This window comes from Nakaseomyces bracarensis (assembly GCF_045282275.1).
Source record: "Nakaseomyces bracarensis strain CBM3 chromosome Unknown Scaff5_0, whole genome shotgun sequence".
Lineage (NCBI taxonomy): Eukaryota > Fungi > Ascomycota > Saccharomycetes > Saccharomycetales > Saccharomycetaceae > Nakaseomyces > Nakaseomyces bracarensis.
The window spans coordinates 537,828-565,520 of NW_027263965.1; the positions used below are offsets into that span (position 1 = coordinate 537,828).

The 27,693-nt window shown below is 35.6% G+C and overlaps 13 protein-coding genes across 13 annotated transcripts; 6 read left to right on the forward strand and 7 right to left on the reverse strand.

Moving 5' to 3' along the window:
- Positions 1 to 363: 363 nt before the first annotated feature.
- Positions 364 to 1,464, forward strand: ECM4 (S-glutathionyl-(chloro)hydroquinone reductase; the record flags this gene model as incomplete). The annotated part of the gene is made up of 1 exon (XM_071051248.1): positions 364 to 1,464. The coding sequence occupies one exon, from the start codon at positions 364 to 366 to the stop codon at positions 1,462 to 1,464; it is 1,101 nt and encodes a 366-aa protein (XP_070907944.1).
- Positions 1,465 to 2,126: 662 nt separating this feature from the next.
- MSA2 (Msa2p) lies at positions 2,127 to 3,452 on the forward strand (the record flags this gene model as incomplete). The annotated part of the gene is made up of 1 exon (XM_071051249.1): positions 2,127 to 3,452. One exon carries the CDS (start codon positions 2,127 to 2,129, stop codon positions 3,450 to 3,452), a length of 1,326 nt encoding a protein of 441 aa, XP_070907945.1.
- A 582-nt stretch (positions 3,453 to 4,034) lies between these two features.
- Positions 4,035 to 5,630, forward strand: VPS501 (sorting nexin family protein; the record flags this gene model as incomplete). Its single annotated transcript, XM_071051250.1, has 1 exon — positions 4,035 to 5,630. One exon carries the CDS (start codon positions 4,035 to 4,037, stop codon positions 5,628 to 5,630), a length of 1,596 nt encoding a protein of 531 aa, XP_070907946.1.
- A 61-nt stretch (positions 5,631 to 5,691) lies between these two features.
- TRZ1 (tRNase Z) lies at positions 5,692 to 8,193 on the reverse strand (the record flags this gene model as incomplete). The annotated part of the gene is made up of 1 exon (XM_071051251.1): positions 5,692 to 8,193. The coding sequence occupies one exon, from the start codon at positions 8,191 to 8,193 to the stop codon at positions 5,692 to 5,694; it is 2,502 nt and encodes an 833-aa protein (XP_070907947.1).
- A 993-nt stretch (positions 8,194 to 9,186) lies between these two features.
- MTD1 (methylenetetrahydrofolate dehydrogenase (NAD(+))) lies at positions 9,187 to 10,164 on the forward strand (the record flags this gene model as incomplete). Its single annotated transcript, XM_071051252.1, has 1 exon — positions 9,187 to 10,164. The coding sequence occupies one exon, from the start codon at positions 9,187 to 9,189 to the stop codon at positions 10,162 to 10,164; it is 978 nt and encodes a 325-aa protein (XP_070907948.1).
- A 676-nt stretch (positions 10,165 to 10,840) lies between these two features.
- On the forward strand, positions 10,841 to 14,317 carry NUP133 (Nup133p; the record flags this gene model as incomplete). The annotated part of the gene is made up of 1 exon (XM_071051253.1): positions 10,841 to 14,317. One exon carries the CDS (start codon positions 10,841 to 10,843, stop codon positions 14,315 to 14,317), a length of 3,477 nt encoding a protein of 1,158 aa, XP_070907949.1.
- Positions 14,318 to 14,536: 219 nt separating this feature from the next.
- Positions 14,537 to 14,899, reverse strand: DAD2 (Dad2p; the record flags this gene model as incomplete). Its single annotated transcript, XM_071051254.1, has 1 exon — positions 14,537 to 14,899. One exon carries the CDS (start codon positions 14,897 to 14,899, stop codon positions 14,537 to 14,539), a length of 363 nt encoding a protein of 120 aa, XP_070907950.1.
- A 430-nt stretch (positions 14,900 to 15,329) lies between these two features.
- HBS1 (ribosome dissociation factor GTPase HBS1) lies at positions 15,330 to 17,111 on the reverse strand (the record flags this gene model as incomplete). The annotated part of the gene is made up of 1 exon (XM_071051255.1): positions 15,330 to 17,111. One exon carries the CDS (start codon positions 17,109 to 17,111, stop codon positions 15,330 to 15,332), a length of 1,782 nt encoding a protein of 593 aa, XP_070907951.1.
- A 450-nt stretch (positions 17,112 to 17,561) lies between these two features.
- On the reverse strand, positions 17,562 to 18,197 carry MRPL20 (mitochondrial 54S ribosomal protein mL58; the record flags this gene model as incomplete). The annotated part of the gene is made up of 1 exon (XM_071051256.1): positions 17,562 to 18,197. One exon carries the CDS (start codon positions 18,195 to 18,197, stop codon positions 17,562 to 17,564), a length of 636 nt encoding a protein of 211 aa, XP_070907952.1.
- Positions 18,198 to 18,684: 487 nt separating this feature from the next.
- PRP16 (DEAH-box RNA helicase PRP16) lies at positions 18,685 to 21,945 on the forward strand (the record flags this gene model as incomplete). The annotated part of the gene is made up of 1 exon (XM_071051257.1): positions 18,685 to 21,945. One exon carries the CDS (start codon positions 18,685 to 18,687, stop codon positions 21,943 to 21,945), a length of 3,261 nt encoding a protein of 1,086 aa, XP_070907953.1.
- A 75-nt stretch (positions 21,946 to 22,020) lies between these two features.
- On the reverse strand, positions 22,021 to 23,058 carry OMA1 (metalloendopeptidase; the record flags this gene model as incomplete). Its single annotated transcript, XM_071051258.1, has 1 exon — positions 22,021 to 23,058. One exon carries the CDS (start codon positions 23,056 to 23,058, stop codon positions 22,021 to 22,023), a length of 1,038 nt encoding a protein of 345 aa, XP_070907954.1.
- A 279-nt stretch (positions 23,059 to 23,337) lies between these two features.
- On the reverse strand, positions 23,338 to 24,336 carry TVP38 (Tvp38p; the record flags this gene model as incomplete). Its single annotated transcript, XM_071051259.1, has 1 exon — positions 23,338 to 24,336. One exon carries the CDS (start codon positions 24,334 to 24,336, stop codon positions 23,338 to 23,340), a length of 999 nt encoding a protein of 332 aa, XP_070907955.1.
- Positions 24,337 to 24,723: 387 nt separating this feature from the next.
- Positions 24,724 to 27,357, reverse strand: TGL4 (triacylglycerol lipase; the record flags this gene model as incomplete). The annotated part of the gene is made up of 1 exon (XM_071051260.1): positions 24,724 to 27,357. The coding sequence occupies one exon, from the start codon at positions 27,355 to 27,357 to the stop codon at positions 24,724 to 24,726; it is 2,634 nt and encodes an 877-aa protein (XP_070907956.1).
- Between the last annotated feature and the right edge of the window lie 336 nt (positions 27,358 to 27,693).

Here is a 27,693-nt window from a genome sequence, read left to right on the forward strand (position 1 = left end):
TTGCTTAGCTCAATGAAAAGCTTGTGGCGTTCATATTTCAAATGACGTTGCTGCGTACCTTTAACTGTTGCTATTTGTAATCCTTTAGTCAATTAAAGTAGGAGGAGAGCGTTGAAGGAGTAGGGATAACTTCAAGGTTCGTACCCTATTTTTAACGTTAAATGTCCTTGTGCCCAAACAAAATTGGGCACGCAAACCACTTATCCCAAGTTGACAGTATCGACTTATGCCCTAATTATAATTTATATAAATATTGTATCCTTTTCCCAATTTAAAATTATCTCGCTGTGTTTATTTCCATTTGTATAATGATAGAGATAAACATATCAAAAGCAAAACCAATAAGAATCAAATACGTAAATCATGTCTAAACAGTGGGCTGACGGTAAAGACGGTGTCTTTAGAAGACAAGTTTCCTCTTTCAGAGAGACAATCTCTGCTTCTCATCCAGTATACAAGCCAGCTAAGGGCAGATACTGGTTATATGTCTCTTTGGCTTGTCCATGGGCTCATAGAACATTGATCACCAGAGCTTTGAAGGGTTTGACCTCTGCCATTGGTGTCTCTGTTGTTCACTGGCACTTGGACGAGAAGGGATGGAGATTCTTGACTGGTAAGCCAGAAGAATTGCTATCCGGTGCTGCTTACGACTACTCCGGTGGTATCAAGAGTGCCAAGACCGATGCTTCCACCAGAGTTGGTGACATTCCTAGTGACAGCACCAGGGTCTTTGAGGATGCTACTTTTGACCCTCACCACCAATTTGAGAGATTGAGTCAATTGTACTTGAAGTGCAACCCAGAGTATAAAGACAGATTTACTGTCCCAGTTCTATGGGATACTGAGACTCAATCTATTGTCAACAACGAGAGTAGTGAGATTATCAGAATCTTGAACAGTGAGGCCTTCGATGAGTTCAGAGACAAGAAGGACACTGTTGTCGAGGACTTGGTTCCAAAGGATATCGAGGCTGACATTGACGAGTTCAACAAGTGGGTCTACGACAACATCAACAACGGTGTTTACAAGGCTGGTTTCTCCGAGAACCCAAAGAACTACGAGGACGAAGTCACTAATGTCTTCAACCACTTGGACAAGGTCGAGAAGATCTTGGCTGACACCTACAAGAAGCTTGAAGGTGAGTGCGGCGGTGACAAGGCCAAGATTTTGACCAAGTTCTTCGCTGTTGGCGAAAGATTGACCGAGGCCGATGTCAGAATGTACACCACTATCATCAGATTCGACCCTGTTTACGTCCAACATTTCAAGTGTAACTTCACTACCATTAGAGACGGTTACCCACACATCCATCTATGGATGCAGAACTTGTACTGGAACTACCCAGCTTTCAGATACACCACCGACTTCAACCACATCAAGTTGCACTACACCAGATCCCACTCCAGGATCAACCCATTGGGTCTAACCCCATTGGGTCCAAAGCCAGACATCAAGCCTTTGTAAGCTTATTTCTACTAAATACTTATACCATTTATATAATAAAATAACCACAATATAATATAATACCTTACATTATAAGAACATCATAATATAATACAGTTCACATACAACAATACAGCAATATAAGAATAAATATAAAAAATATAAAAAATATAATAAGTATAATATATATAATAAGTATAATATATAATAAATATAGTAATGTATCTCTATGTACGTACACACGTGATCAGGTATTATATCCGGGTAATATGCATATATATGTATTTCAATTTTTATCCTAATCGGGTAATTTAAAAAAAGAAGAAGGTGGGTACTCAGAAGGCTCCGTAGAAAGACAAACCAAACGCGTTCTTTTTTTTTGGCGGTTTTTTTCTGGGGGGTTAAATTAAAAAAAAAAGTTTTTTGTGCGGGTGTTTCTAAGGAAATCAGCATTTAGATATTAAGAAAAAAAAGAAAGGGCAGGGCTAAATTTTTTTTTTTTATCCCAAAAGAGTTATTAGATATTATAGAAGGATCTTAACTATATATAACTGAAATATATTTTTTTTATTCTATATTAATTGATCTTGATCTTGATCGCCTGATCCTGATCTTTTATACTATCTAAAGAACTGTTGTGAACACGTATAAGCGAGGAGATTGTTTGTTTTTTTTTAACTCAAATGAATAGATTTGGTAGTATTGACGGTGTTCTTGTTGATCGGAAGGAGTTTGCTACACCTAGACGTGATCTGGAGGTTGATACGCCTGGTTCTAGTGGTAGTGTTTTGTTTTCTAGTTATAAGAAGGTGCAGGAGTCTCCTGTGAGTCGTCACTCTCCAGAGACCGGAAGGAAGATGTTTAAGTTCTCTCTTGATATTGGAGCTGACGGGAAGGCGATGATCGTCACTGGGGGTGCTCTTTCTGTTGGTAAGCAGAAGGAGGAGGAGAATAAGAAGAACGAAGCGCAAGAGCAACAAAAGAAGGAACCTGCTGAGGATGATAGTAATACTAAGACGCGTGTGTTGAATATTCTAAGGCAGATGAGGAATCATAACAAGAAAAAGGCTAAAAATAATAATTACGGGGCTGCTTCAACGATGACTACGCCGCGTAAAGTTACTAAGACTGTGAGTACGCCACGCAAGTTGGCTTTGACTGCCACTAAAGACATGACTGATGCTAGAGGCGCTGCTACTGGGTCGAAGCTGCCTATGTTGCTAGTCACTGCTTCTCCATCTCCTTCAACTCCAAAACCGGCACCTATCTTGCCTAACGATTGTAATATTACCCCCGGGTATAACCTGATCGATCAGACATTGTTGAGTAGACCCGGGTCTAAGTTCGCGTCACCAATGGTCAATTTCTCCCCGAAGTCCAGACTTGTACCAAGGATGAGTATCTCTAGTGAAAAGAGGATGAAGCCTCTGTCGCCTAGAGCCTTTGCAGAGACCACAAACATCGCTAACAACACGAATCACAACAACCTGGACACCTTTTTGATGGGTAACGAACTAGATAGCAACTGGACGGAGTTGTATTTCAATCCTTCCAGAAGGAATAGTGTACAGTTATCTACCACGGCTGGCGCAACGGCATCCTCACCCAATTGGTGGAAGTACGATAACAATATCACATTGAGCCCATTGAGAAACTTGGACAATGCACAGAACGGTAATACACAAAATAATACTAATAATAACTCTATCATATCGTCCCCTGTCTTTGTTAGACACGATGATGCTACTGATGAAAATCAGATCATGCGCATTAATCAACATTCGAAGGAAATATATAGACAACACAACCAATCACTGTTACAGAAACTGACAACACCACATCAGCAACATGCTAGCCATCCAACTGATCCTGTTAACACTATTAGCATGTCTCATATATACCGATCCTTGCACAACGGTGTGCAGAAGGAACAACACAGCGCTGGTATCGCTGTTAATGACAATGTAGAAGATGACGCAGGTTCTGCTTTAAAGACTTTAATAAAATAATAAAGCAGCTAATAGTTGTTGTTTTTTAAATTTTCTAACCAGAAGATAAAGCTTGATGATATGTTACATTAACTTTCGCTAAAATAATAATCTCACTTGTTGGTTATTTCCATATAAAACAATCTAATCTATACAAGTCATGTTTTTTTTTACTTGTTTTTTTGGCCTTATTTTCCACATTCATTAAATATATATATATACACTTTATCTCTATTACACTAATATTAATCTTTTATACTTAGTTAAATAACGTCTACCGACTGCCAGACCTTTAATAGAAAGCTACATTTAATCGAAATAAATGTTATAATGAATGCCATACTGGTCATCGATATCGCATTGATAAGAATAAGATTCGATTACAGGTCAGAAATAACGATTATTATCATTTTTTTGAAGTAAAAAAAAAATCATCATTTTATGTGATTTTTCCTTATATGTTGATTAAGTTTCACTTTGCAATCAATTAGTTTAGCCACATTTTATAGTATAAGTACTTCATAGGATTTCTATTGATTTCTGTTGATAATACCAAGTGTCTTATAAGGAATAGTAACCCCATAAATGCGAAGTTGAATAAAAATGGTAGACAATGGTGCCGTTGATGAAGTGGATAAAGACGAGAATAGTACAGATCTGCTTTCGACTACGGAGTCCCTAAATTCTAAGGACTCCCTGAGCAAGAAAAATTCTAAAGAAGAACTTGATGATTCTGTTTTTGATGATAATGCATCGGATGGACATATGGAAACTGAGATGGATGAAGAAACTGAAGAAGACTCAAGACAAACCCCACAGATTGATGTTACGAGACCTAGTAATGAGAGTTATGAAGTTAATATAGACAAGTTGGACCACTTGTTCTCTAAGCGTTGGAAGAGACGGAGACCGATAAAAGTCGGAGAAGACACAGTCAATGGATATTTGAGCAATGCATTATCTAGCAGGCTAGATATCAGCTCACTTCCAGCTAGTCTTCAGAGCTCACATTATATTCTGACTGTCGAACTTCCGCCGCTATCTTATTCCATGCCATTTGATGAGATTGAATATAATATAACTTACCGGACATCTGAATCTCCAGACTCTACAGTTACTGTTTATAGAACACTAGAACATATTTACGTGTTATACAGACAACTACAGAATAATAATTGGGGTAAAATAGTGCCACCACCACCTCTGAAGGAGTGTCTTCCAGAAAGAAATGATATAACTCAAAGGGAAGTGTGCTGTTTCCAGATAAAACGAATGTTAGAAGAAATAATTTCAGATAGTATATTAAGTGCTGATACTGACTTTCAACTGTTTTTGAATAGTGACAATTTTGAGGCGGATGCCAAAAAGAGGGAGCAAGTAACTGGTTCGATGGCGTTTGATAAAACACTTCCATTGTCAGCATCCCATGTTAGTTTAATTAAACTCTTCGGTCCTCAAGATGGAAAAGAAATTATCATGAATGGCGGTTTAGAAAGTGAATATAAAGGAATATTTTCTTTCTCATCTGTCCCAACTTACATTGAGAATGACGAATCGATAGTACGAGCAAATCAAAGAATTAATATACTCCAAAAACAATTTACCAATATATTGGAATCATTCGAACAAATTAGAAGACAGCGTTCTGAACTGTCATCGGTTCTAGACGAGTTTACAAAAACTGTTATTATTTTAGCCGACGATGAGTTGAATAAACATTGTGCGGACGTGTTGAGGAAATTTGCATCTAATCATGAAGAGATGAATCGATACTTAAACCATATTTCTATCGAGGAGTTTCATGCATTATATTTGAATATTGATAATTTCCTTCGATATTGTCAAAGTGCAAATGCCACATTAGATCAAAGACATACTCTTGGCACTTACATAGAAATCATCAACAGTCAGTTAAGAAAAGTTGAATCTAATATAGAAAAATTCCAAAATGGTTCATTACTCCAATTTAAAAGCCAAGAGAAAAAGGAACAATCAGAAAAAGTACATGCAATTTTGCTTAAGCGGAAAGCAATACTGGAAGAAAAGTTCAATACTATAACTAATAAAATTCTTCATGAACTGAAGGTATTTTACGCAGATAGAGCAACCTATTTCAAGAATTCCATGGGTGCCTACATAACTGGTATTTTAGAAACCCAGTCTAGAAATAATTCCATGTGGGAAAAATTTTCCTTGTGACAATGGTTACTAGCTTCTGTATAACATTATTATAATATATTAATTATAGACGTTTTATCCTTTAGCTCTCTGCCTTTATGTTTTCTTCATCTTCTTCTTGTTGCTGTTCTTCTGCGAAAGCTTTATTTAGGAACGGGAATATTCTCTTTTGATCATCAATATTATCGTAAGATACAATCATACCATCAAAAGCGAAACAAAATGCAGCTGCATTAACTTTGATATTATTATCCATTGAAGGTAATTTTGGATATCTTTGAGAAAAATGGGTTAGGATTAATTTTTCAGCATTCATGGCATTGGAAACACCGATAGCCTCGTTTATGGTACAATGTCTTTTTTTGATGGCATCTTCAACAAGTTCATTATCTAAAGTAGACTCGTGGATTAGCAAGTCAGATCCTTGCCCAATACCATTAGCAAATTTTTCAATGTTAGGTCTGGTATCACCTGAGTACGAAACTTTGAATGTTTTCCGGCTATTTGAACTCATGAAAAAATCGATTGTGTTTGAATATGCCCAATCACAATGAATAGCTCTACAGGTTTTGAAACTAGCTATTTTTAAATCTTTAGCCATCATTTTTATAGTATCCATATCTCTATAAGAAGAAGTGTCGTCTAACTGTAACTGTAATTTTCTTTTTTTATTAGTGTTCTCTATGATAATAGACTCAAACTCATGAATATTCAGTGGTTTGATTTCCTTTCTAACATACCTGTCATCAATTAAATGTTCGCAACTAATGTATCTAATCCTTGACAGAATAGAGGGATCTTCGTAAACCAACCACTCATTTACAAATTTATTGTATTGCCATGGAGTTATGATATAAATGTAGCTGTCAGGGTCCTTCTTGGTGTATCTGTTCCATTCTCGTAGAATACTAATAATACCAAGGTGATGATCAGCGTGTAGATGACTTAAATACACTAGTTTTAAGTCATTGAATATCTTTTCTAATTCGATGGAGCTAAACATTCTTCTCATCATTCCAATTGTATTTTCACCTGCATCTAAAAGAACATTTCTATTATATGTGGTACCATCGTGCGAAGTGTATGGTAGTTTAACCAATGTCGAAATGACATTACGATATTTAGATGGTAAAGCACTCCCAGTTCCGAGAGTTATGGTTTCTACTTGTTTGCGCTTTTCTGGGGTATTATCAAAATTATTTACATGCTTCTGATCCTCTACTACTGTTTTATGTGATGCACCAGCTAATTCTAAAGGTTTAACATGATAATTAAATGAATTACTCCAAAATTCCTCTGCAGTCGAGAATTTCTTCTCTAAAATGTTGCAGTTTATTTCCTTTAGGTTTCGTATTTCTTGAGATTGTTCCTTTGTATATGGTTCTATTGTGAATTCCATACCTTGTCTGAATATATGAACATTATCTTTGTTAATATTTGAAGAAATAGTAGATTCTTCGGTTTGTGATAATGTGACTCCTGCGGGAATTGGGATACTAAAGCATTCATAGAATTCCTTTGAGAGAATTGATTCAGATCTTGGTAAATTATAGTTTCCAACTTGCATAGACTTTAGCTTTAATGTCGTCAACGCCGATCCTCTGAAACTTAAAGTGTTCGGAGAAATCTTTGAGTGCGAAACCAAATGCTGTACTTGTGGCCCATTGAATAAATCCATGAATTGAATCAGTTCATTATTAATTGTTACAGAGCTGTCTAGCATGTAATAAACGGCACCAAGTTCAGCTACATCATAATTTTCAAACCGTTGTTGGAAGTATGGCAAATAACTGTCGTTCGGTATATCTATAACCAAGACCTTAGCAAAAGACCGCTCTTTTTCTAAAACTTGATCTGGAGTGACAACAGTCCCATTATCTAACGTAACCGATTCACCCTTTGTTAGTTTTGCAAACAGTGGCCCCCTAGGCACCCCGAGCTTTACGGCCTCTTCAACTCTAAATTTCCCTCTGATCTTGTTGAAGACTACTTCATAATTGGTTGTAAGCTCTTCGTTCTCAAAATGTTGTGGGAGCTGTATATTTAGATGAGGGTCAGAGGAAGGTTCGTACTTCATAGTCTTATCAACTTTCTTGGGGAACATATGCGATACTATATCTTTTAGCAAAGTTGTCTCTACTTGTTCCTTAAAAATATTGCTTTTCGTCGGTGTTTTTGCTATTATAATTGGATTCACTTGTAACAAATTGTCTTTATATGGCTTGGTTTTATCATTTAGTATATTTGTTGATAAATCAATCCCAAATCTGAAGACAAAATATCTCCAAGTGGATACTATGTAGTTCAGAAGGTCATTTCCATAATGGAGCATTAAATTCTCCTTACCTTGATCAGCAATTGTCAGAATCATACCAGGTAACCCACCAATACTAGACCAATCCAATTTACCGGTCAAAAAGATATTCCCAACTTTTGATATTTTAATTTTGTTCTCTGTTAAACATCTTTGTGCACCTTCAGCTATCTTACCAAAAAAATAACGTTCTCCGTTATCAGCCTGTAATAACAGCAATGGATGCTGAGTGTCAGCAGTCGGATGTGCAATCGGAGTAAATGTGAACATCGAGGAGTGATTATGTTCTTGACGAGAGTCTCTTTTTTTCACTTGTACCACTATATTTTCCTTGGCCCTGCTCCTATTCTTCTCTATAGTTACCTTCTTATTCCCTTTCTTGATCCTGCCAGGTATATATACCGATCTAATGTGCTGGTACTTTGAGATGTTTTTCAAAGTATTACACTTATTCTTTAATAGCCACAACAGTTTTTTGTTTTTTTTATGTTTTAATCCTTCTTATTTTTTTTTTTATTTTGAAAAAATTAAGATTTAAACAGTATAAAGCTTATTTTTTTTTTATATATATCTCCAATTTTTGATTAATAAAATAAAGGATTACCTTTAGACTTCAGTTTTAGAAGTTCTGTTTTGGGTCTTGATTCCATCTTTACAATTGATTTTGATATATTTATAAGCTATATTTGTTGCGATGAGCTCATCGCAGTATTTTTTTTTTTTCATTTGACGAAAATTTGTCAAAAATCAAAATTTCAGAAATGCCAATTTAGAAAAAAACACCTATGTTCGATTCTCGACAGCGATATATAAAATATATTTTTGAGAAAAAATAAATAAAAACCAAATGAGCATCCGTTCGATTCTCGTTTGTACCGTCATTTACTGAATAAAATTTTCGGAACGGAGTCAATACCACCCTTTTAGCTACGTTAATTGGTTTTGTAGAGCGATGAGCACGAGTCAGTCCTTAGAAAGTACCGTATAACATTTTGTATATTCAGTTAAGAAATAAATTAGAGCCATCTACAGTCTTTATGGAGTAGTAATGTTATATGGATTAATTAATTTTTATTAGTTTAATTAATTTATTTTTAAATGAGAATTAAATTATTATATTAGTTGTTTTAAATATATATATAAGGCAGTGGCTTGTACATTTTTCGATTTAGGTTTCCGGTTGTTTTCGATTTAATCCTATCCTATACTCATACAAAAAACAAAGAAAAACCATTAACAAAAGGCATATATATTAGAAACACGATGAGTGAGGTTAAGAATCCAGGTAGAACCATATTAGCATCTAAGATATCAAAGACATACGATCAAGAGATTGTGGATAAGATTAATGATTTGAAGGAAAAGAAAGTGAGGCCAGAAGGCCCTCTTCTTGTTGGATTTCTCGCTAATCAGGACGATGAGGCAGCTGAGATGTATGCTAAATGGACTCAAAAGACTAGTGAAGGCTTAGGTGTCAGGTATGAGCTGAGGAGGGTTCCAGATAAGGATTTCTTGGAAGAAGCCATTATCCAGGCCAACAGAGACGATTCGATTGATGGTATTATGATTTATTTCCCTGTATTTGGTAACGCTCAAGACCAGTATCTGCAGCAGGTTGTTGCACGTGAGAAGGACGTTGAAGGCCTGAACCATGTGTATTACCAGAACCTGTACCACAATATTAGATATCTGGACGATGCGCAAACTTTGAAATCAATTCTGCCATGTACCCCATTGGCGATCATTAAGATATTGGAGTACCTAAAGATATATAACGATTTCCTGCCAGAAGGTAATAGGTTATATGGTAAGACTTGTGTGGTGGTAAATAGATCCGAGATTGTCGGAAGGCCCTTAGCAGCTCTTATGGCCAATGACGGTGCTACAGTATACTCAGTAGACGTGAATAATATTCAGAAATTCACACGTGGTGAAGGTCTGAAGTTCACTAAACATCATGTGGAAGATCTCGGTGCTTTTTCTGATGACTTGCTACAGAGCGTCTGCAAGGATGCCGACATTATCATCACTGGTGTACCTTCTAAGGACTACAAATTTCCAACAGAATACATCAAAGAAGGTGCTACTTGTATTAACTTCTCTAGTCATAAGAACTTTGTTGATGAAGAAGTAAAACAAAAGGCTTCGCTTTATGTGCCAATGACTGGAAAGGTAACCATTGCTATGTTATTGAGAAATATGTTGAGACTGATAGATAATAGAGAACATATGAAGAACTAAATTAATGGCAAGCAATAAAGAATCTATTGTATAAACTACATCTTAATTCAAAAGACATTTAAATTATCTTAGTAAAAAATAAAAAATGGAATATATAGAAATTTTTGTTATTTAATAGTTTTTCCCTAAAAGCCAAGATCAGGCTAGAAGCTATGGCCTCTCTCTTAATATATCAATCAAACCTTCCTCATCATAACTTATGATGAACTACTACTAATATTTAATTAATTATAATTAATTACCAGAGTGGATATTGTTACTCGTAGGAATTGATGTCATCTCGAAATTTTCCTTAATTTTTTTTTGGGATCGAATTTTTTTCTTTTGTCAATAGAAACAGCTAGTAATTAATGAACTGTAAGGAGTTTTGTTATATTTATTAATTGATTTGGGGAGGCTTCTAGACCTTTTAAATTAGTTTTATTGCATCCCTGTAATTAATTTAACCCAATTGATTATATTAATTTAAAAAAAATTGGGTTCCATTGTATACTCTTGGCAACAATTCTGGCCATAAGAAAGGGAAACGCAAAAATAAATTACTATATTAATACCTGATTTTTTCTGAAAAGTATTTCAAATTATTAATTGCTACTCTCCAATAAATATTTCAATTTGGTTCATACATTCCCAGATAGTTTAAAGAAATATCAGAAAATATAATTAATAACAGTACATGGATAACTACAATCAATTAAAAAAAAATATTGCGATGTCTGACTCTAAACCATACTTTCAACTAAGGAAAGAGATTTTGGAGAGCGATTCGAATCCTGCTTCAGAAAAATCTAAGGATTTATTACAGGAAACTAACATTGGTGACCAATCCAAAGTCCTAACTGAAAATGATAAATATATTGCCAGAAAAATCGATACACTCCATCCAGAGAATTTTTCTGCAACTAACAATGTTCCTTATTTCTCAACTATTGATAGTTTAACCAAGCAGTGTTCTTATAACGACTATGATAATATGTATGTCTGGAACTTCTTAAATGCCAAGAGGGGGGATTCCAATTATTGTAAAATTCCATTAAATGGTGATGATGAAGTAAGTCAAAGTGTCCTGCCAAAGTGTGTTTTTACACACCCAGTTAACACGGAGACTGAGTTCTACTCTGCATCTTCAGAGTTAGATGCTAACGGAGCAGGTGTTGTCGGTGGTGTGATTCTGGTTGAAACAGCGCATGCTTGCACAAAACTAGTATATTACGAGGACATTTCCTCTATAAATCACTTATCGACTTCTATCTCTAAAAAGATGGCACATACGCTGGATCTCAAATTGAACGCTGATGAAAGAATCCTTATAACATTGAACTTTGAGCCTTCAGGATTAGTTCTAGCCACTTCTGAAGGAAGGTTGTTGTTTGTTACCATTAGAGATCTTAACGGTAAACCTCATTTAGAACAGAAGCAACAATTAATGAGATCAAAGGGCTCTGGACCCATGTTAATTCTAAACCTATTTTCTTCAAGTAGCAATGTGGTATCACTAAAGAACGGACCTATTGTGGGTAAGGGTGAAAGACTGATCTACGCTCTAACCGAAAACGGCCGTTTCCAAATATGGCAGCTATCAATTGGCACCAAATGTATTAAAAAAATGGATGTTAATGTCTATGATCTAATAATGGATAGCCTTGTAGATATTTATCCACACGCACAGGGCTCCTTAAAGATTCAAGACGCTCATTCTGTGACATGTGATCCATTTTCACCTCAAATAATTCTATCACAGATTTCTGATGGAGAAGAGAGATCATTCATTCTTTCAACAATAATGCTGGACGAAAATTCAAATACTTGTTCAATCTTCTCTAACTACAGATTGAATACATACACACTTCCTGCAAGTGACGAGGTTTTCCAGGTTAAGCTTTATATCCCTAGTTCAATACAAGATAACATCTCTGAAAGTTTGAATATATTTGTGATGTTTGATAATGCTATTGTACTAACTCAAACCAGCTCAAGATTTGATTCTACATATACAATGAGGAAAAAATGGGAGGATATTATTAGTTTCAATAAAGATATTCAAATTTTGGCATGTAGTAATGATGCGACTACATTATACTTGCTTACTCATAATATGGGGATCATAACAATAACCCCAAAGGATAACAATGATGATTTTGAAGAAGAGGAGTCATTTGTTAAAACTCATATCGACCAAGCCATATACTTTTCACTATCCTCAGGTAACCCCATAGAATTCAATCTGCCATCTGGTCTACATTTAGAGCAGGATGAGATTGAGAAAGATTTAGATATTGCTAGCAATGAAATTCTGCATTCATCGTCAAAATATATACCTCCCACTACCGAAAATGTGGATCAACATTTAGCATTAAGAATGGCACATTATAAAAAACTCCTAGAATTTGTTAAAAATAACTTTAACTATAGTATTTCTCCAAGAATGAAACTAAACTTAATTGAGAAATTCGAGCTGTTAAACAGCTCTTTTAGGTTCCATCAATTTATCAAAAACACAGATGACACTATCAGGTATATCTGGTTAAATGTTCTCAGTGCGCATGCAAATATAGATCAGGAGACATTAATTATCAAGGAGATTAAACTATTCCCAGAACTACTAACACAATTCTTGAAAAATATTGTTACCAAAGAGTTACCTGTTAAGACCCAGAAATTTAAAGAAACTCTGGCAGATTTGATAATTGAAACTATATACGGTTCTATTCTAGAAGATGGTGAAAAGAAGTTAAGATATGAGGCTCTATCTTTGGATCCACTCGAACTAAATGATCATTTACCATGGTTCATTAATTATGATATATTGGACTCTATTAACCAAATATTTTTCGATCTTAACTTTTCTACTGAAAGACAAAATGAAGATGTATCAAACCGCCTGCTAACTATGGTTAAGATTCTTTATTATCTATTTAATCAAGTTCGTTTATATGCTCTTAAAAACAAGAGTATGAACGAAATTAATAATGATGAATTCATGCAGAAAACAAATGAGTTATATGAGAACAATCATCTCTCTTGGAATCATGTTTTGTGCGAGCAGGGTATGAACGAACAATCTCTGGAAATTGCTGAATTCTATCATGATTTTGAAGCTTTGGTCGAAACACTTGATACCTTGGATAGAGATAATTCCCAAGTTTTATATGAGGAGTACTTTACAAAATTTAAGGAAGAGTTTGCATTTGCATTGTACAAGCATTATATTGAAAAGAAAAATCTAAGTGATCTATTCTATAGATTCCCAGAGAGAAAAGAATATTTGATGACCTTCTTTAAACAATATCCTGAATATGGAAAAATTTCCTGGATACAGGACATTTTACATAAGGATTACTCCTCAGCTGCCATGACTCTTTACGATATATCGGAGAATGAGAGAAATAGTGGGAAAACTATCAATACATCCCAGTTACATTTGAATATAGCAAAATTGACTACTGTTGCTGCAAATGATGATGGCAAGAATGTCAACATATTAGGAGCTCTGAAAAAGATACAAGAAAACTTGGATGTCATTGACGGCCAACAGGACTTAATTTCCAAGCTCAATGGTACGAATGGAGAAAAGGCTTCCTTGTTGAAGAAATACGATAATACGGAATTGAAGAAAGTCTTCGAAAATATTTCCAACAGATTAAAGAAAAATGAAACTATTCGATTTGAAGAAATTATAGAGATCTATACATTAATAGATCAGGAAGAAGGCTTTTATAATGCCTTGAAACTAATTGCACTTGACGGCAATTTATTACATTTTGAGGTAAGGAAATTTCTGACGTCAATGATATGGAGAAGATGTATCTTATACAATGACTTTGCAGAATCGACGGAGAATAAAGACACTGCGATCAACTATGTTTTAACCAGGTACTTCGAAGATGAATTATTCCGTTCTGATTGTCCATTACCTAGTCCTGTTGTCATCAATGAAAGAGGTGTTTTAACTGAAGAATATTTGCGTAATGTGTACTCGAGATATGATGTAGATGTGCATAAAGTTAAGGAAATATTCGAAAAAGAGTTCGAATCAATGCAACAAAACTCTGCTAAAATACTTAATAGAATTGACGAAATTCTGGCCGGTATTGATGAGAAGAAAACGCAAGCATTTTCTATAAATTATCATAATCATACAGTCGAATACTAGACAGCTCATTTAACGCATCAATATTTAGTAGTTTAAATCTAAATACGTAATCAAATAAGTATTTCAATTATGATTATCTTCATATATTATTGTACATTAATGTTACAAAACTCTGTAATAGAATAAGAGCAGAAATCGTAAGCTACCATTATGCAAAAATGGGGTAATTGAAGGGGAAGTTATTAAATCTTTAGATTATTGAAAGGTCTAAAAGAGAAGCTACTCACTGTTAGATGTCTCTGTTTTATTGTTTACACTTATCCTCACTAGTGCCTCTGGTAATGGTTCTGTATTATCTTGATCCTCGTCAGTAGTTGTCTTTTTATTAGAATCCCACATGCCTACCTCGTAGTCACCTTCTGCGTATTGTAACAAACCAAGACTAGCCTCAGAGATATACTTCCTTATGGAATCCCAATTAGCCATCACATTCGCTACCGAGCCGGCATTAGAATGGATTTGATCTACCTGCTCACTAAGTCCGTCAAGTTGTTTCCTCATATCATCGGTCAAGGAAGTAATTCTCTTCAGCGCAGCAAGTTCTCTCTGCTTAGACAGCTTTTTCTCCTCTAATTCATCCATATTTACAGCGTAGCGTAGCACCGTGTATGGTATATATTGAAAAGCCCATCCCTTTTGACACCTATTCAATAAATAAATGCCCTAGCCATCTTGATCTAGTTATACTTCGCGATGAGATTTTTCTAAAGAAACGAAATTGTGCGAGGTGATAACATTTTAAAGAACTATAATAGTTTCAAGAAATAAGAACATGTCGACCTTACAAGGCCATACAGGATCTATAACTTTTAGCTAAAAATATTAACTCAAACTTAGACCTTCTTAACTAGTCTCTTTGTTACCTTGTACATATATATGCATATTGAATGACTAGAATAAATACAAAAAAAAAAAAATGAAAAATATATAAAAAAAAATATGATTATTATTTATTAAAGGTAAGCTAAGTACCCTTATGATATGCGATAGCATTATTAGGTTCGTATTAGAGTTATGGAATGATGGTACCAGCAGCAATAGTTCTACCATCCTTTCTGCAGACAATTCTACCAATGTGTTCATTCTGTGAAAATGTTAACAATGGAATCCATCTACGTTTTTCAGTAAGTTCAATTTCAACGATAGCAGCTTGGTTCGATCCTAAGTGTCTTACCTTCTTCTTAATGATAGTCTCGTAGTCCTCCTTATCTACCAAAGAAATCAGTTTACTAACTCTAGCAGGTTGTTCACAAACACCTCTGAAAAGCATGAATGGTGTACCTGGTAGTAGTGGTCTATTCATGTTGAATGTTTGCATTCTTAGATTAAACTTGTTGTAAGCTGAGATCTCAAAATCAACAGATGCTGCTATATCACCGCCTTGGATGTCTTCTGGATGAGCATGACGCAGCTTTAGCGTTACAAACTCCCCTTTAACTGCAATTGGGACTTGGTTTTGTTCCTTCCCTGAAATGATTTTGTCTACTAAAACACTTTGTTCAGATGGATAAATCGTTATAGTTTCACCCGGCTGTATGGATCCTGATTCGACCTTACCTGATATAACAGCTTCTTCATTCTTGTTAGAAGCGGAGGACTCTAGAATTGAAAAAATAAATGATGAGTCCTTTATTTCATCATAGCTGACAACACCAACCCCAGAGGCAACATTCTCCAACGTCTCAATAACGGTAAGGCCCTTGTACCAATTAGCCTCCTCAGGATACGGAATTTTGTGTACACCTTGACCAGTAAAACCACTACAAGGAACCCATAGCAGTTGATCCTCTTTGAAACCTATATCGATTAAAAATCTGTTTAGTTTTTGTTGGATATCCTGGTACCTATTCTCAGACCATTGAACAGAATCCATTTTGTTCATAGCTACAATAACTTTAGTAATATCCATACTCTTAGCTAATATTGCGTGTTCTTTGGTTTGGCCATCAAGATTGAACCCGGATTCAAATGCATTAATACCACAGTCAATAGATAATATTGCGACATCAGCTTGTGAAACACCAGCTATGGCATTGGGCACAAAGTCTCTGTGACCCGGTGCATCAACAATCGTAAAGTTGGCACTATCAGTATTGAAATCACTTGTACAAATAGAAACAGTGACACCACGTTCTCTTTCCTCCGATGTTTGATCCATAACCCAAGCCAGGTGGAAAGAACCCTTACCAATTGTCTCTGATTCCTTCTTCAATTTTCTAATATATGACTTGTCTACTGCACCCACATCTTGAAGAACACGACCCATTAGGGTAGACTTACCAGCATCCACATGACCTAACACGACAAAGCTTAAATGTGGTTTACTAGTTAGCAAATATTTTTCGATATCGATGGGCTTCTTAGGTTTGGTAGGCACTGTAGCCTTTTTGTACACTATTTTTGAATCCTCTTCCTCCTCTTCAGCAACTTTTCTGGGTTGTTCGTCGTCCAAATCCATCCACATATCATCTTTTTTATCGGAAACACTTAGCTTGCTGACTTTATCGGCCAGAATCTTCGAGGACTCTTGGGCTGCTACTTCTTTCTTCGGTTTCTTCTTCTTAAAATCTCTCTTCAACTGAGTTACAGCCGCATCAAGATCGAAATCATTGTCAAATATAGCCAATTTGACAGCAAGGTTGTCCCAACCTTGATATTCTGACATCTCCTTCTTCGCTTGAGGGAATATACTACTCATAAGCTCGTACTCTTCGTCATTCAAGTAGTCATCAAACTCATTTTCATCCTGGAAATCAGGCATTTCATCACTGATATAGTCATCGTCGTAGCTCATCCTCTTTTAGTTAGCGTCTTGTCCTGCTTGACACTAATAGAATCTCTTTTCAATTGATGTCCTGTAGAAACTCTTGGCCCTTTATAGGCCATCGAGCAGTTTTGCTTATATGTCATCAAATTTTAACAATTTTTTTTTCAGTTAAGGTTCTACGGTATTTTATGAGAGGAACCTGATTGTTATTAATAATTCTATTAAAGAGCACCCATATTTCAAATAATGCTAGCAATTAACAATGCCATATTCAATCAATCGACTTATACGAACCGATCTACAGTTATATTAATTTCACTTTATTCTAGAAATAATTTAATTAGTAATCAGCTTAGTGAACACCTATATTTACATGAATTTTAAATAAAGAAAAAAAAGAGAACTATTGTTGTACATATTATTTTCAAGGATATTAGTTTGTTTAATTTTTTTTAATGGAATTTATTTTAGAATAAATTATGCTCTGTACCACAGTTCCTGTCTTTTCTTTCTGTCTTCTCTAGCGATAGCCCTCTTTGGATGCCATTTGGACTTGATAGTTTGAAGTCTAGAGTTCATTTCCAGTGTATGGGCTTCTGGGGCCTCACTAACGATGGATATAAAGAGTGGAGAAACGTTATACTTCTGTGCTAGAGCTTTTCGACTGTTCTTGACAGGGTCCTCTGTTCTCAGTCTCTGTATTTCTGCAACATCCTCGGGCTTCAGATCATATTTCTTGCCTTCTATTGTGCTTTTGCTCACTAATACTGGAGGAGCCAGTTTACTCAGCTGTAAATCCTTCTCCTGGTACTTTAAGTGTTTCAAATACTTCCTTCTTGGATCATCTCTTGGTATAAACGCCAGTGGTAGCGTCTCGATGTTCGTAGACCCCATGCTCGATGACTGTGCCCGATTCAAGTATAAACCTGGCTCTAGGAGTCTTCCAGCCTTAAGATAACCCTTACTATTAGACGCTGAGTTGGTGGAGTTGTATATTGTAGGAGTTCCCCTCAATTCCTTAACAGGTTTGTTGCTATTACGAACAACAAACTTCCCTACTCCCTTCAGTAGAACAGGACCGGTGCTAAAACATCTTTTTCCAAAATCAACCATCTCTCTAACCAAAAAAATAAAAAAAATGTCAAAGGAGAGATCCGCAACTTTTATAAATTAGCTTAGAGTATAGACTGGCCCTTCACAAATCGTGATTAGATCGAAAACCTGTCTCTATATTCTAGTCAACTAGTATAAAATTGGTGCTCTCTTTCTAAGAACAATCTTAAAACAGGATGAAAAGAAATTCGGCCAGCCCTTATAAGTTACCCAGGGTAAGGTAACACGAAACTAACATGTGATAATTTTTTTTCATTTTTTCTCCGTCGGATATTCCGTCGGTGTAATTTTTTTTCTTGTTTATTGTTTCTTTCTTTTTTTTTGGCAAATTCCCTAATTTGAAAAATTTCGATGAGCTTGGTCCAATATAGTGCTATTGAAGTATTTGTATTATAAAAGAATAAATCGAGAGGTGAGCATTAGTTCAGATGTTTGCAACATAAAGCTGTATAGTATTAGAATTCCCCGGACATACGATAGAGGTATAATGGATACGGTAGTGAAATGGTTAGAGAGTAAGAAATCAACAGAGAAGCTAACTACAAACCTATACAAAATCCTGGTTAAGCTTGCGAAGAGGCATTCTAATGATGCGGTTAAATTTAGAAAATCATGCTTAGCTCTCGGTAAGTTTAAGGCCGGAGATTTGGAATTTTTTAAGGAATTTTCGGAAGTTTTGTTAGATGATACACCAAATGTGGTTCAACCTCCCATAAATGACGATCAACTTCCACAGGATAGTCTACGGCAGGAACGTAATCCGGGAGGAAAGGCTGATAAGGAAGCTGATATGAAACCTACGCTTTTCAAGTCGATGGAGAAACTTCGATCTGCTCCTGAATTAATAGGCAGTGACGAAGAGGGCAGTGATGAACTAAATATAACTGTGATCTCTAAGCGGGAAATGAACGACGAAGCGGGGCTTCCTAATCTACCACTACAAATACCCAAGACTGTGAATACGGATGTTCATGGATCGGAATCATCAGATTCTGACATTTCGATAGAACAAAGTGAGCTTTATGAAATCGACACTGATAATGACTGTGATGAACAATGGTATAATTATGATGATGATTATGGTAACTCTGTTGCTGATGATGATATACTAATAGAAAACACAACATTTAATAAGGCAGTACCTAGTAATAAAAGGAACATAGAAACTGCAATATCTGACAACACAGAAACCACTATACAAGTTGTTCCTATTAGTTTATCCAAAAGACTGGAATGGATCCCACCTTTCCTCGATTCTTACTCCAAGAAGTACAATGTTGATGTAGAGTTCTTACTCGGGTCATTTGTAGAATCCTCCCATGATGACCTAATCAATCCTTTTAGGAATCCGGAAAGTCAGTTCTCTATTAATGCAAGAATGGGTAGCCAAGTTGTAGCGCTTAGAAGGAACCAGAAAGATAATGCGCAAAAGTCAAAAGACTCTACTAAACTGATAGGGACTGTACTAGGCGATGTTTTGGGAGTTGGAGATAGGAAATGGAGTAAAGACAGCAATGTATCTAGTAACTCTAAAGAAGAAAAAAATAACAAGACCAATTCCAATATAGAAGATATTCAAAAAACTAGAAGGTCATTACCGGCATACAAGGCTAAATCAACTCTTTTGGAAATGATCAGAGATAATCAAGTGTGTATCGTTATTGGTGAAACGGGTTCGGGGAAAACAACACAGCTGTCGCAATATCTATATGAAGCTGGATTCTGTTCTTCTGATAAATCTATATGTTGCACACAACCTCGTCGTGTTGCAGCAATGTCTGTTGCAAAACGAGTTTCTGTCGAGATGGGTGTCAAGTTAGGAAAAGAAGTTGGATACTCGATCCGGTTTGAAGACAGAAGTAGTTCTGAGACTAAAATTAAGTTTATGACTGATGGTATCTTGTTGAGGGAATTTTTACTAGACCAAAACCTGGAACATTATAGCTGTATTATAATTGACGAAGCTCACGAAAGATCATTGAATACTGATATATTATTGGGTCTATTAAAGATTCTCCTAAATAAAAGACTAGATTTGAAGGTGATCATTACTTCTGCCACAATTAATGCTAAGAAATTTTCTGATTTTTTCGGAGGTATTCCTACTTATACTATCCCAGGTAAGACTTTTCCTGTCCAGGTAATACATACCACCGGAACAGTCCCAGATTATGTTGAAGCTGCTGTTTCGCAAGCTATTAGAATACACCTGACAAATGATGTTTCTAGTGGAGATATTTTAGTATTTATGACAGGACAGGAAGATATTTTAACGACGATAGATTTGATCAAAGAACGATTAGTTGAACTATATGGTAAGAAATATGGGATATCTACATTTGAAGAAATACAAGACGTGGAATTATTTCCAATATATTCTGCGTTACCTGCCGAAATTCAAAATAGAATTTTCCTCGAACTAGACAATGGTAAACGTAAAATAGTTGTTAGTACTAATATTGCGGAGACATCTTTAACAATTTCTGGTATCCGATATGTAATTGATTGCGGTTACTCCAAACTAAAAGTTTACAATCCGAAAATTGGTCTTGATAGTTTAGCAATTACTCCAATATCCCTTGCTAATGCTAACCAACGTTCGGGTAGAGCTGGTCGTACAGCACCTGGTATTGCATATCGTTTATATACTGATGACACTGAAATGGATGATATGTATGTTCAGACGATACCTGAAATTCAGAGAACGAACTTGGCAAATACTGTTCTTCTGTTAAATTCCTTAAGTGTCCGAAATGTGATGGAATTTCCCTTTATGGATCCACCACCAAAGCAAACATTAATGAGTTCATTATATGAACTATGGTTCCTTGGTGCCCTAGATGATAGTGGTAGACTCAGCACACTTGGCAAAAAAATGATAAAATTTCCTCTTCAACCATCACTATGTAAGGCTTTGATAAAAGCGGTTGATTTAGGTTGTGCTGCTGAGATTCTCACAATTGTCGCTATGCTATCGGTTCCACAAGTTTTTGAAAGACCCAAGGAAAGACAAGAGGAGTCAGATAATGCCAGAAAGAAATTCTTTGTTCCTGAATCTGACCATTTAACACTTTTGAATGTTTATAACCAATGGAAGAATACGAAATATTCCTCCAAGTGGTGTTCGAAAAACTTTTTGTTACATAAGTCTCTTTTAAGAGCTAAGGACATCAGAACTCAACTACATAAACTAATGAAAAAGAACAAATTTGCAATAAAATCAGCTGGTGTAGATTTGGTAAAAGTTAGGAAATGTATCTGTTCAGGTTTTGCTCAACAAGCTGCTAGGCTCTCAGGTCTCACTAAATATGTACACTTGAGAACTGGTATTGAGCTAAAGTTACACCCTACTAGTGCTCTATTTGGTCTTGGAGATTTGCCTCCGTATGTTATATATCATGAGTTATTAATGACGGAACAAGAATATATCTGTTGTGTTACATCTGTTGATCCATTCTGGCTAGTGGAAAATGGGAACTTACTATATGACATCGAACTTTTGAGGAACAACACAAAAATAAACTCTATGTTTGTTGAAGTTAATGATGATAACTCCGAATATGATGAACTCATTCAAGAACAAATCACTTCATTGAATAGGTCAAGGAATGAACGTATAAAGGCAATAAAGGCAACTCAGATCTGCAATGCTAATGAACCGGGACTTAAACAGAACCCCTCACAAAATAGCAGTCAGCAGCAAACTAAAATAAGTTCGAAACTGTTCAAACGCAGGCGACCTTTATAACATATAATGAATAATGATAGTTTAATTTTTATATACACATATTTAATACTCATAAATTATAGTTCTCATTGAACTTTACCAAATACTGCTTGAAAAACTATCGACAGTATTGTATAATGAGTTTTGGAAGCCGCCAAACATCCCACACTCAGCTTGTTCATACAGTTGTCTTGCTTTCGGTAACCAATTCCTCATGTTTTCAATCCTTCTAGTACTAGCAGGATGAGTACTTAGAAACTCAAAATTGGCTCCTTGCATTGTTCTTTTCTCATATTCACTCATGCGTTCCCATAGTCGAACCGATTCATCTGGATGGAAGCAGGCTCTTGACATAACCATTAATCCGATATAATCCGCCTCCGTCTCCATCTGCCTAGATGCCGGCATCCTCATAAAGCTGTCCAGAAGTAATCGATTAATACCTTCAACTCCAGTAATCGTATACATTATTATCCCAATTAATGAATAAACAGGAGCTTTTGACAGGTTTTCAGCTGTGTGTCTCGCCAATTGATGTGCAAACTCATGTGAAAGTACGGTGGCTATGCCGTCTTCATTTTGACATATATTCAGCATGGAGCTAAATATAAAAACTTTACCATTTGGTAGAACAAACGCATTTGGTGGTGCCCTCGGGTCATTAACTATGTGTATCTTCCATTGGATGTCTTTTAGCAGATTACTATCCACACCTGGTTCCTTTATTGCAGCTTCAACAATTCTTCTAAATATCTTGTCTACTTTACGAGTTAACGGATGATTCTCTGGGATTATATGACCTTTGGTTTCATTCAAGATGGATTTATAACTGTATTGCCCTATTCGACGCTCCAGCGAGGGAGATACCCATATGAATCTCGATCTATCACTTATTGGGGCCTTCTCCAAATGAGTGACATAGAAAAGGCCTCCCAAACCAAAAGTAACCATTAAATACCTCCTTCCCGTCTTATCAAAGAGCAACTGTGTGAATGTGGCATTGTTTCTATTGTCAAATTTTCTGTAAGTAGCGTATAGTCTAGTGGACTTACTCCATGGTTGTGAATATGGATTCTGTTGGAAGCCCTTAAGAAACTTGAAGTTTTTCAATATTGGTTTAAAGTTTCTAAACATTATATAATCTTTACAATAGGTGTTGAGATCACTAAGATTGTTAATTGTATTTATTCAGATATCATCTCATCTCATCTTATCACACACCTTCAAGAACTGGATGATTTATATCGGCATGACGTCTTCGGTGACTATATTAACAATTTTAGAAATCGAGTAGATATATAACCTAGATTCTATCGATAAGAGTGAAATAGCATTAGTTTGAGTGTTTCTCTAGTTACTTACAAATTGGAAAAAAAATGGTTTTATAGTTATTAGTCGTTGCATCCCTTAGCGCTAGATTTCGAAATCAGGCTCAGCCATAGCAACAGGCTGCTGTGCAACGCCTTGGTTTTTAAGTTCTTGGTACCTTTGTTTAGTTTTGAAGTATAATAGCCAAGCTGTTAAGGTGAATATCAGCAATGTGACCAATATGCTTACGATATCAAATATTTTCGACCCAGTAGAATCGCTTTCTGCGAGACTTTTAATTCTCGAACCAATAAATAGATAAATGAATAATTTTGGAGTTGTGATAATGTTTGCTATAGTAAAGTTTCTGATTGAGATACCATAGATACCTGCTATGGCACCATTTGTTAGAGAATATGGAAATGGGCAGAGCCTTAGAAGAGCCAACATTAGATAGCTATTATCCTCTTGTAGAATGGAGGCTAGTGCTTCAAATCTTTTATTCATATGAACCAATTGCTCTGCTCTCGAGTGAAGTAAATTCTTGAAAACATAAAAGGATGAAACAGAACCGGTAACAGAACCTATCGCTAGAATGATAAACCCATGTAAAGAGACCCCATATATTAGACCTGTGATAGTGGATAATGATGAGTAACCTATCATTGGGGGGAAGGCCACAAAAAATAGAAGAATTAGGAGAACAAAATTAGTTGATTTACGTTCATGTAAATCTTGTGACATCTCAAGAACTTTTGCCAAAACCTTTTTATGGAATATCAACATTAAAAGCCCTAATACTGCTACACATACACCGAAGAGGACAACTAAGATTCTCTGCCATTTTGGTAGGCTATTAAAATGATCCAGGGCACGGTATGACGTCCTTTTAATTGTGTGTAACAACCTTTCTCTAGGAGTCATATTGTACAAATTGAGATAGTTTGTATCATCGTCATCATTTTCATCAATTCCCAAGCCACCAAAGATAGACTTATTTGGTAAGCTATTAACGGGGTCATTGGGGAAGGTATCTATATCATTGTTGGTAAAGTCATCTTCATTTACTGTGGAAGCTGTTCTAGCTTCATATTCCTCAGCCATAGTGCACGATACCAATAGTTGGGTATAATTAAGCCTTTATAATATGTGTGTCAATGGATCAGGTTATGTTAAAAACTTTCCATTGACAGGTATCGATCGAATCTATTCACTTTGTTGTAAAAGATAATCTGGAGAATTAATAGGATTACTTAGAGTTACAGTGATGCGGTACAGTTTGTTCCCTTTGAATCCACGCGAGCATGAAAAATAGGATGCTCTTCTGCATTGTGACTATATACAAAGTCTTAGAAAAATTAAATGCTGAGATGATATGATATTATGAAGACTTTTATGTATAGTCTCTATGCTTGAATATTTAATTAAATAGGAATATTTTATTATGATAAATTGTTTTGTATTCTAGTAGATTTTTACCCGTTGTTTTTATCAGTGACTGTCGGTATTGTTAGAGCTGGACGATGGCATTGACGATGCTCCAAGAGAAATACTGTTGCTCCTACTCCTTAAGGAGTTAGAACTAGATGCCAGTGATCGGTTGCTGCTTTGGTTATAACCTCCTGCTCGTGGTGAGCTGCCTACTGAAGAGGATTGATTTTGAAGTAGTAATTTTCTTCGATCATTGATTACCGGAGAGCCAGACAGATTATCAGTAGGCAGTTTTTTTAAGCCATTCTTATGCGGACTGCTCATATAATACAGTCTCTCTGTGCTGTTGTTGCGATAATGGCGATGCATTCGATTTGCGAACCTATCATGTTTCATTGCCGAAAATGTTGAACCTGAAAACGATTTTGCTTTATGGCTGTGACTACTGGATATCTCGGATTTTCTTCTTCTATGTCTTGCAGAAAGATTCGTAGTGTAGGCACTAAAACTATCTGATGAATGTTGATTGTGAGAGACATTTTTTTCAGATAAAAGGGATAAGGATTTGGCAGATTCTGACTCTAACAGATTGTCATCTAAAATATTGTTTTCCGTACGATCTTTTGAATTGGCATTCTGGATGAGGCCAACAGGTAAGTCAGAAAATTGTAAAGGATTTTTTATGGAAGAGGATACGATCAGTTTACCTTTTAGGAATGAGATAGCTTTATCTAATGCAAATTCTTGCCCGCAATGGTTTTGTATTATAGATATTTTTGGCCAAGTTGCTTGAGCACCATTAGTTATTTCTCGTAAGATGAATGTCTTTGTTGGATTACAGATTAGGTCTGTCCAACGTAATAAAGTATTCATTTCTGGTAGAATAGTGATATCACCTGAGTATTGCTGGGACAATACAGATCTCATCTTTAGTAGCAGATTCTTCGCAAAACCTAGCTCGCTACCTACTTCAAAAAGATGAATAAGTTCATTGGACATAAACTTATATACACTGGATAAATTTTGTTTGAAACGTGCACTAAATTCATCTTCTATTTCACCTCCAACACACGAAACAGACAACTTCAAAAATGGAAACACATGAATGTTTACCTGACAGGCGATAATATGATCAATATTAAACATTTCAGACAGTCTGGATATAGGTAAGTCATTATCTACAGAACCATCGACGAATTTAACAGAAGCGCTACCCGCCCACTCTCTTACTTCGCCTGTGATTGGATCCTTCTCATACAAGGGACTCGAAGGGAAGATAGCAGGTAGTGAACAGGAAGCACACACCGCTGACCAAATCAGAACATTCGGTGCTGTTAAATTATTTAAAAGTCTAGGTTGCTCAAAGAGAGTAGCAGCTGATACAGGGATGTTTAGGATCTTACCTGTTCTATTATATGCCTCCCTGAAAGTCATATCTCCGAGGAATTCAATTACAGTTTTAGCTAGCTGTTTATTGTCAAACCAAGTACCATCTTTGAAAAATCTGGATATTTTGATCAATAGATTTTCACCTTCTGTTTTCTGTTTGTCATCTTGGAATATATTGAAGTCTTGAGAAACTATTCTTTCTAGCAGCTCTGGGATTTCTTCTTTGTGACGAACGCATAAGATACTAGCCACTATAGCGCCTGCACTACTACCACTAATCACTCGAGGCAAGAGATCTAACTCAAAAAGTGTAGCTAACACACCTATATGAAATAATCCAAAACTTCCACCACCACTTAACACAAGAGCAGTTCTACCTATATTTCTTCTTGTCTGCTGTAATATACCTAGCAGATAGGTATCATCTAGATCTGAATGTAGTAAGGATTCTAGGCAAAGTTTTGATTCCGTAACATATTGATCTATCAAAAATTTTGTTCCAACATGCGAGTGTCTATAAAGATTTACATTACCCATATTACCCAAATTCCTTATCCAGTTAGTCCTTATTAGGTATAATAAATTTGAATAGTCATTTTCTAGTCTTAGTTCTCTCATTTTCTCTGTAACTTCTTTAATGAGCTTGTAATCATATAAAGCCGACTCTGTTGTCTCTTTCCATTTATTTGTATTAGTCAGTTCATCTAATTTTAGACTGGCGTATTTCCACTCTTCATAAGATAGGGCTAGTTTTTTCTTCCGCATATATCTCTCAATGAGTTCTTTCTTATCATATTCACCAATAAAAGTGTTATAAAGACTTCTTTTAATATTGAAGCAATAAGATTCAAATAAATCCTTGTATGATAACGTGGTGGGGAAATTTTCAACTGTATCATCCTCCTGTTCCTCTCCTTTACTTTGTTCGATTTCTAGTTCATTACTGAGAGCCAAATCATCATCTGTTTTGTTAACCAGGGGGTCTATAACTGTTTCAGAATCCATAGTATCTAAACTACTATGTCTCGATTGGTTTTCATTCTTAAAAGTATAATTTTGTAATGCTTTATTAGTCTCTGACGCAAGTTTCGGGGGCACTTCAAGTTGTTCATTGAACAGCTCTGGTTCTTTCCTCAGAAGGTATTTATAATACCTCTCTATTAAAGGCTGCGTAAACGCCTTTTGTGGACTGTCATCATCGATCCTGTCGAATTCTTGGTCATCTGCGATAAGTTTTGCCAAATCATCAAAAGATGACTGCCTTTCTGTGAAATAACGCTTTAACGTTCTAACATGAACCGGCATAAGTATGTTTTTGTTTGTAATATTACTAATAAAAGATTATTCTGCTTATTTATGAGTAATTTCCCATTTAAATATTATTCTTCCTTTATATTGGAATACAACTTCAGCTCAATGAAAACACTTTTCTGCTTTTTTTCCCCCCAATATAAGAAGAGAAGGGTTTTTTTTTGTTTTTATATATTGTAGTAATTCAGTCACTTCTTCTCAAGCCAAATACCAAAAAGAACTGGGAAAATATTAAACTTCTTGTTTTAGAATTATTATTCAATAGTATTAAATTGATAAAATAAATATAAGCTTAACCCACCAAGAACAACACGTACAATTAAGTAATAT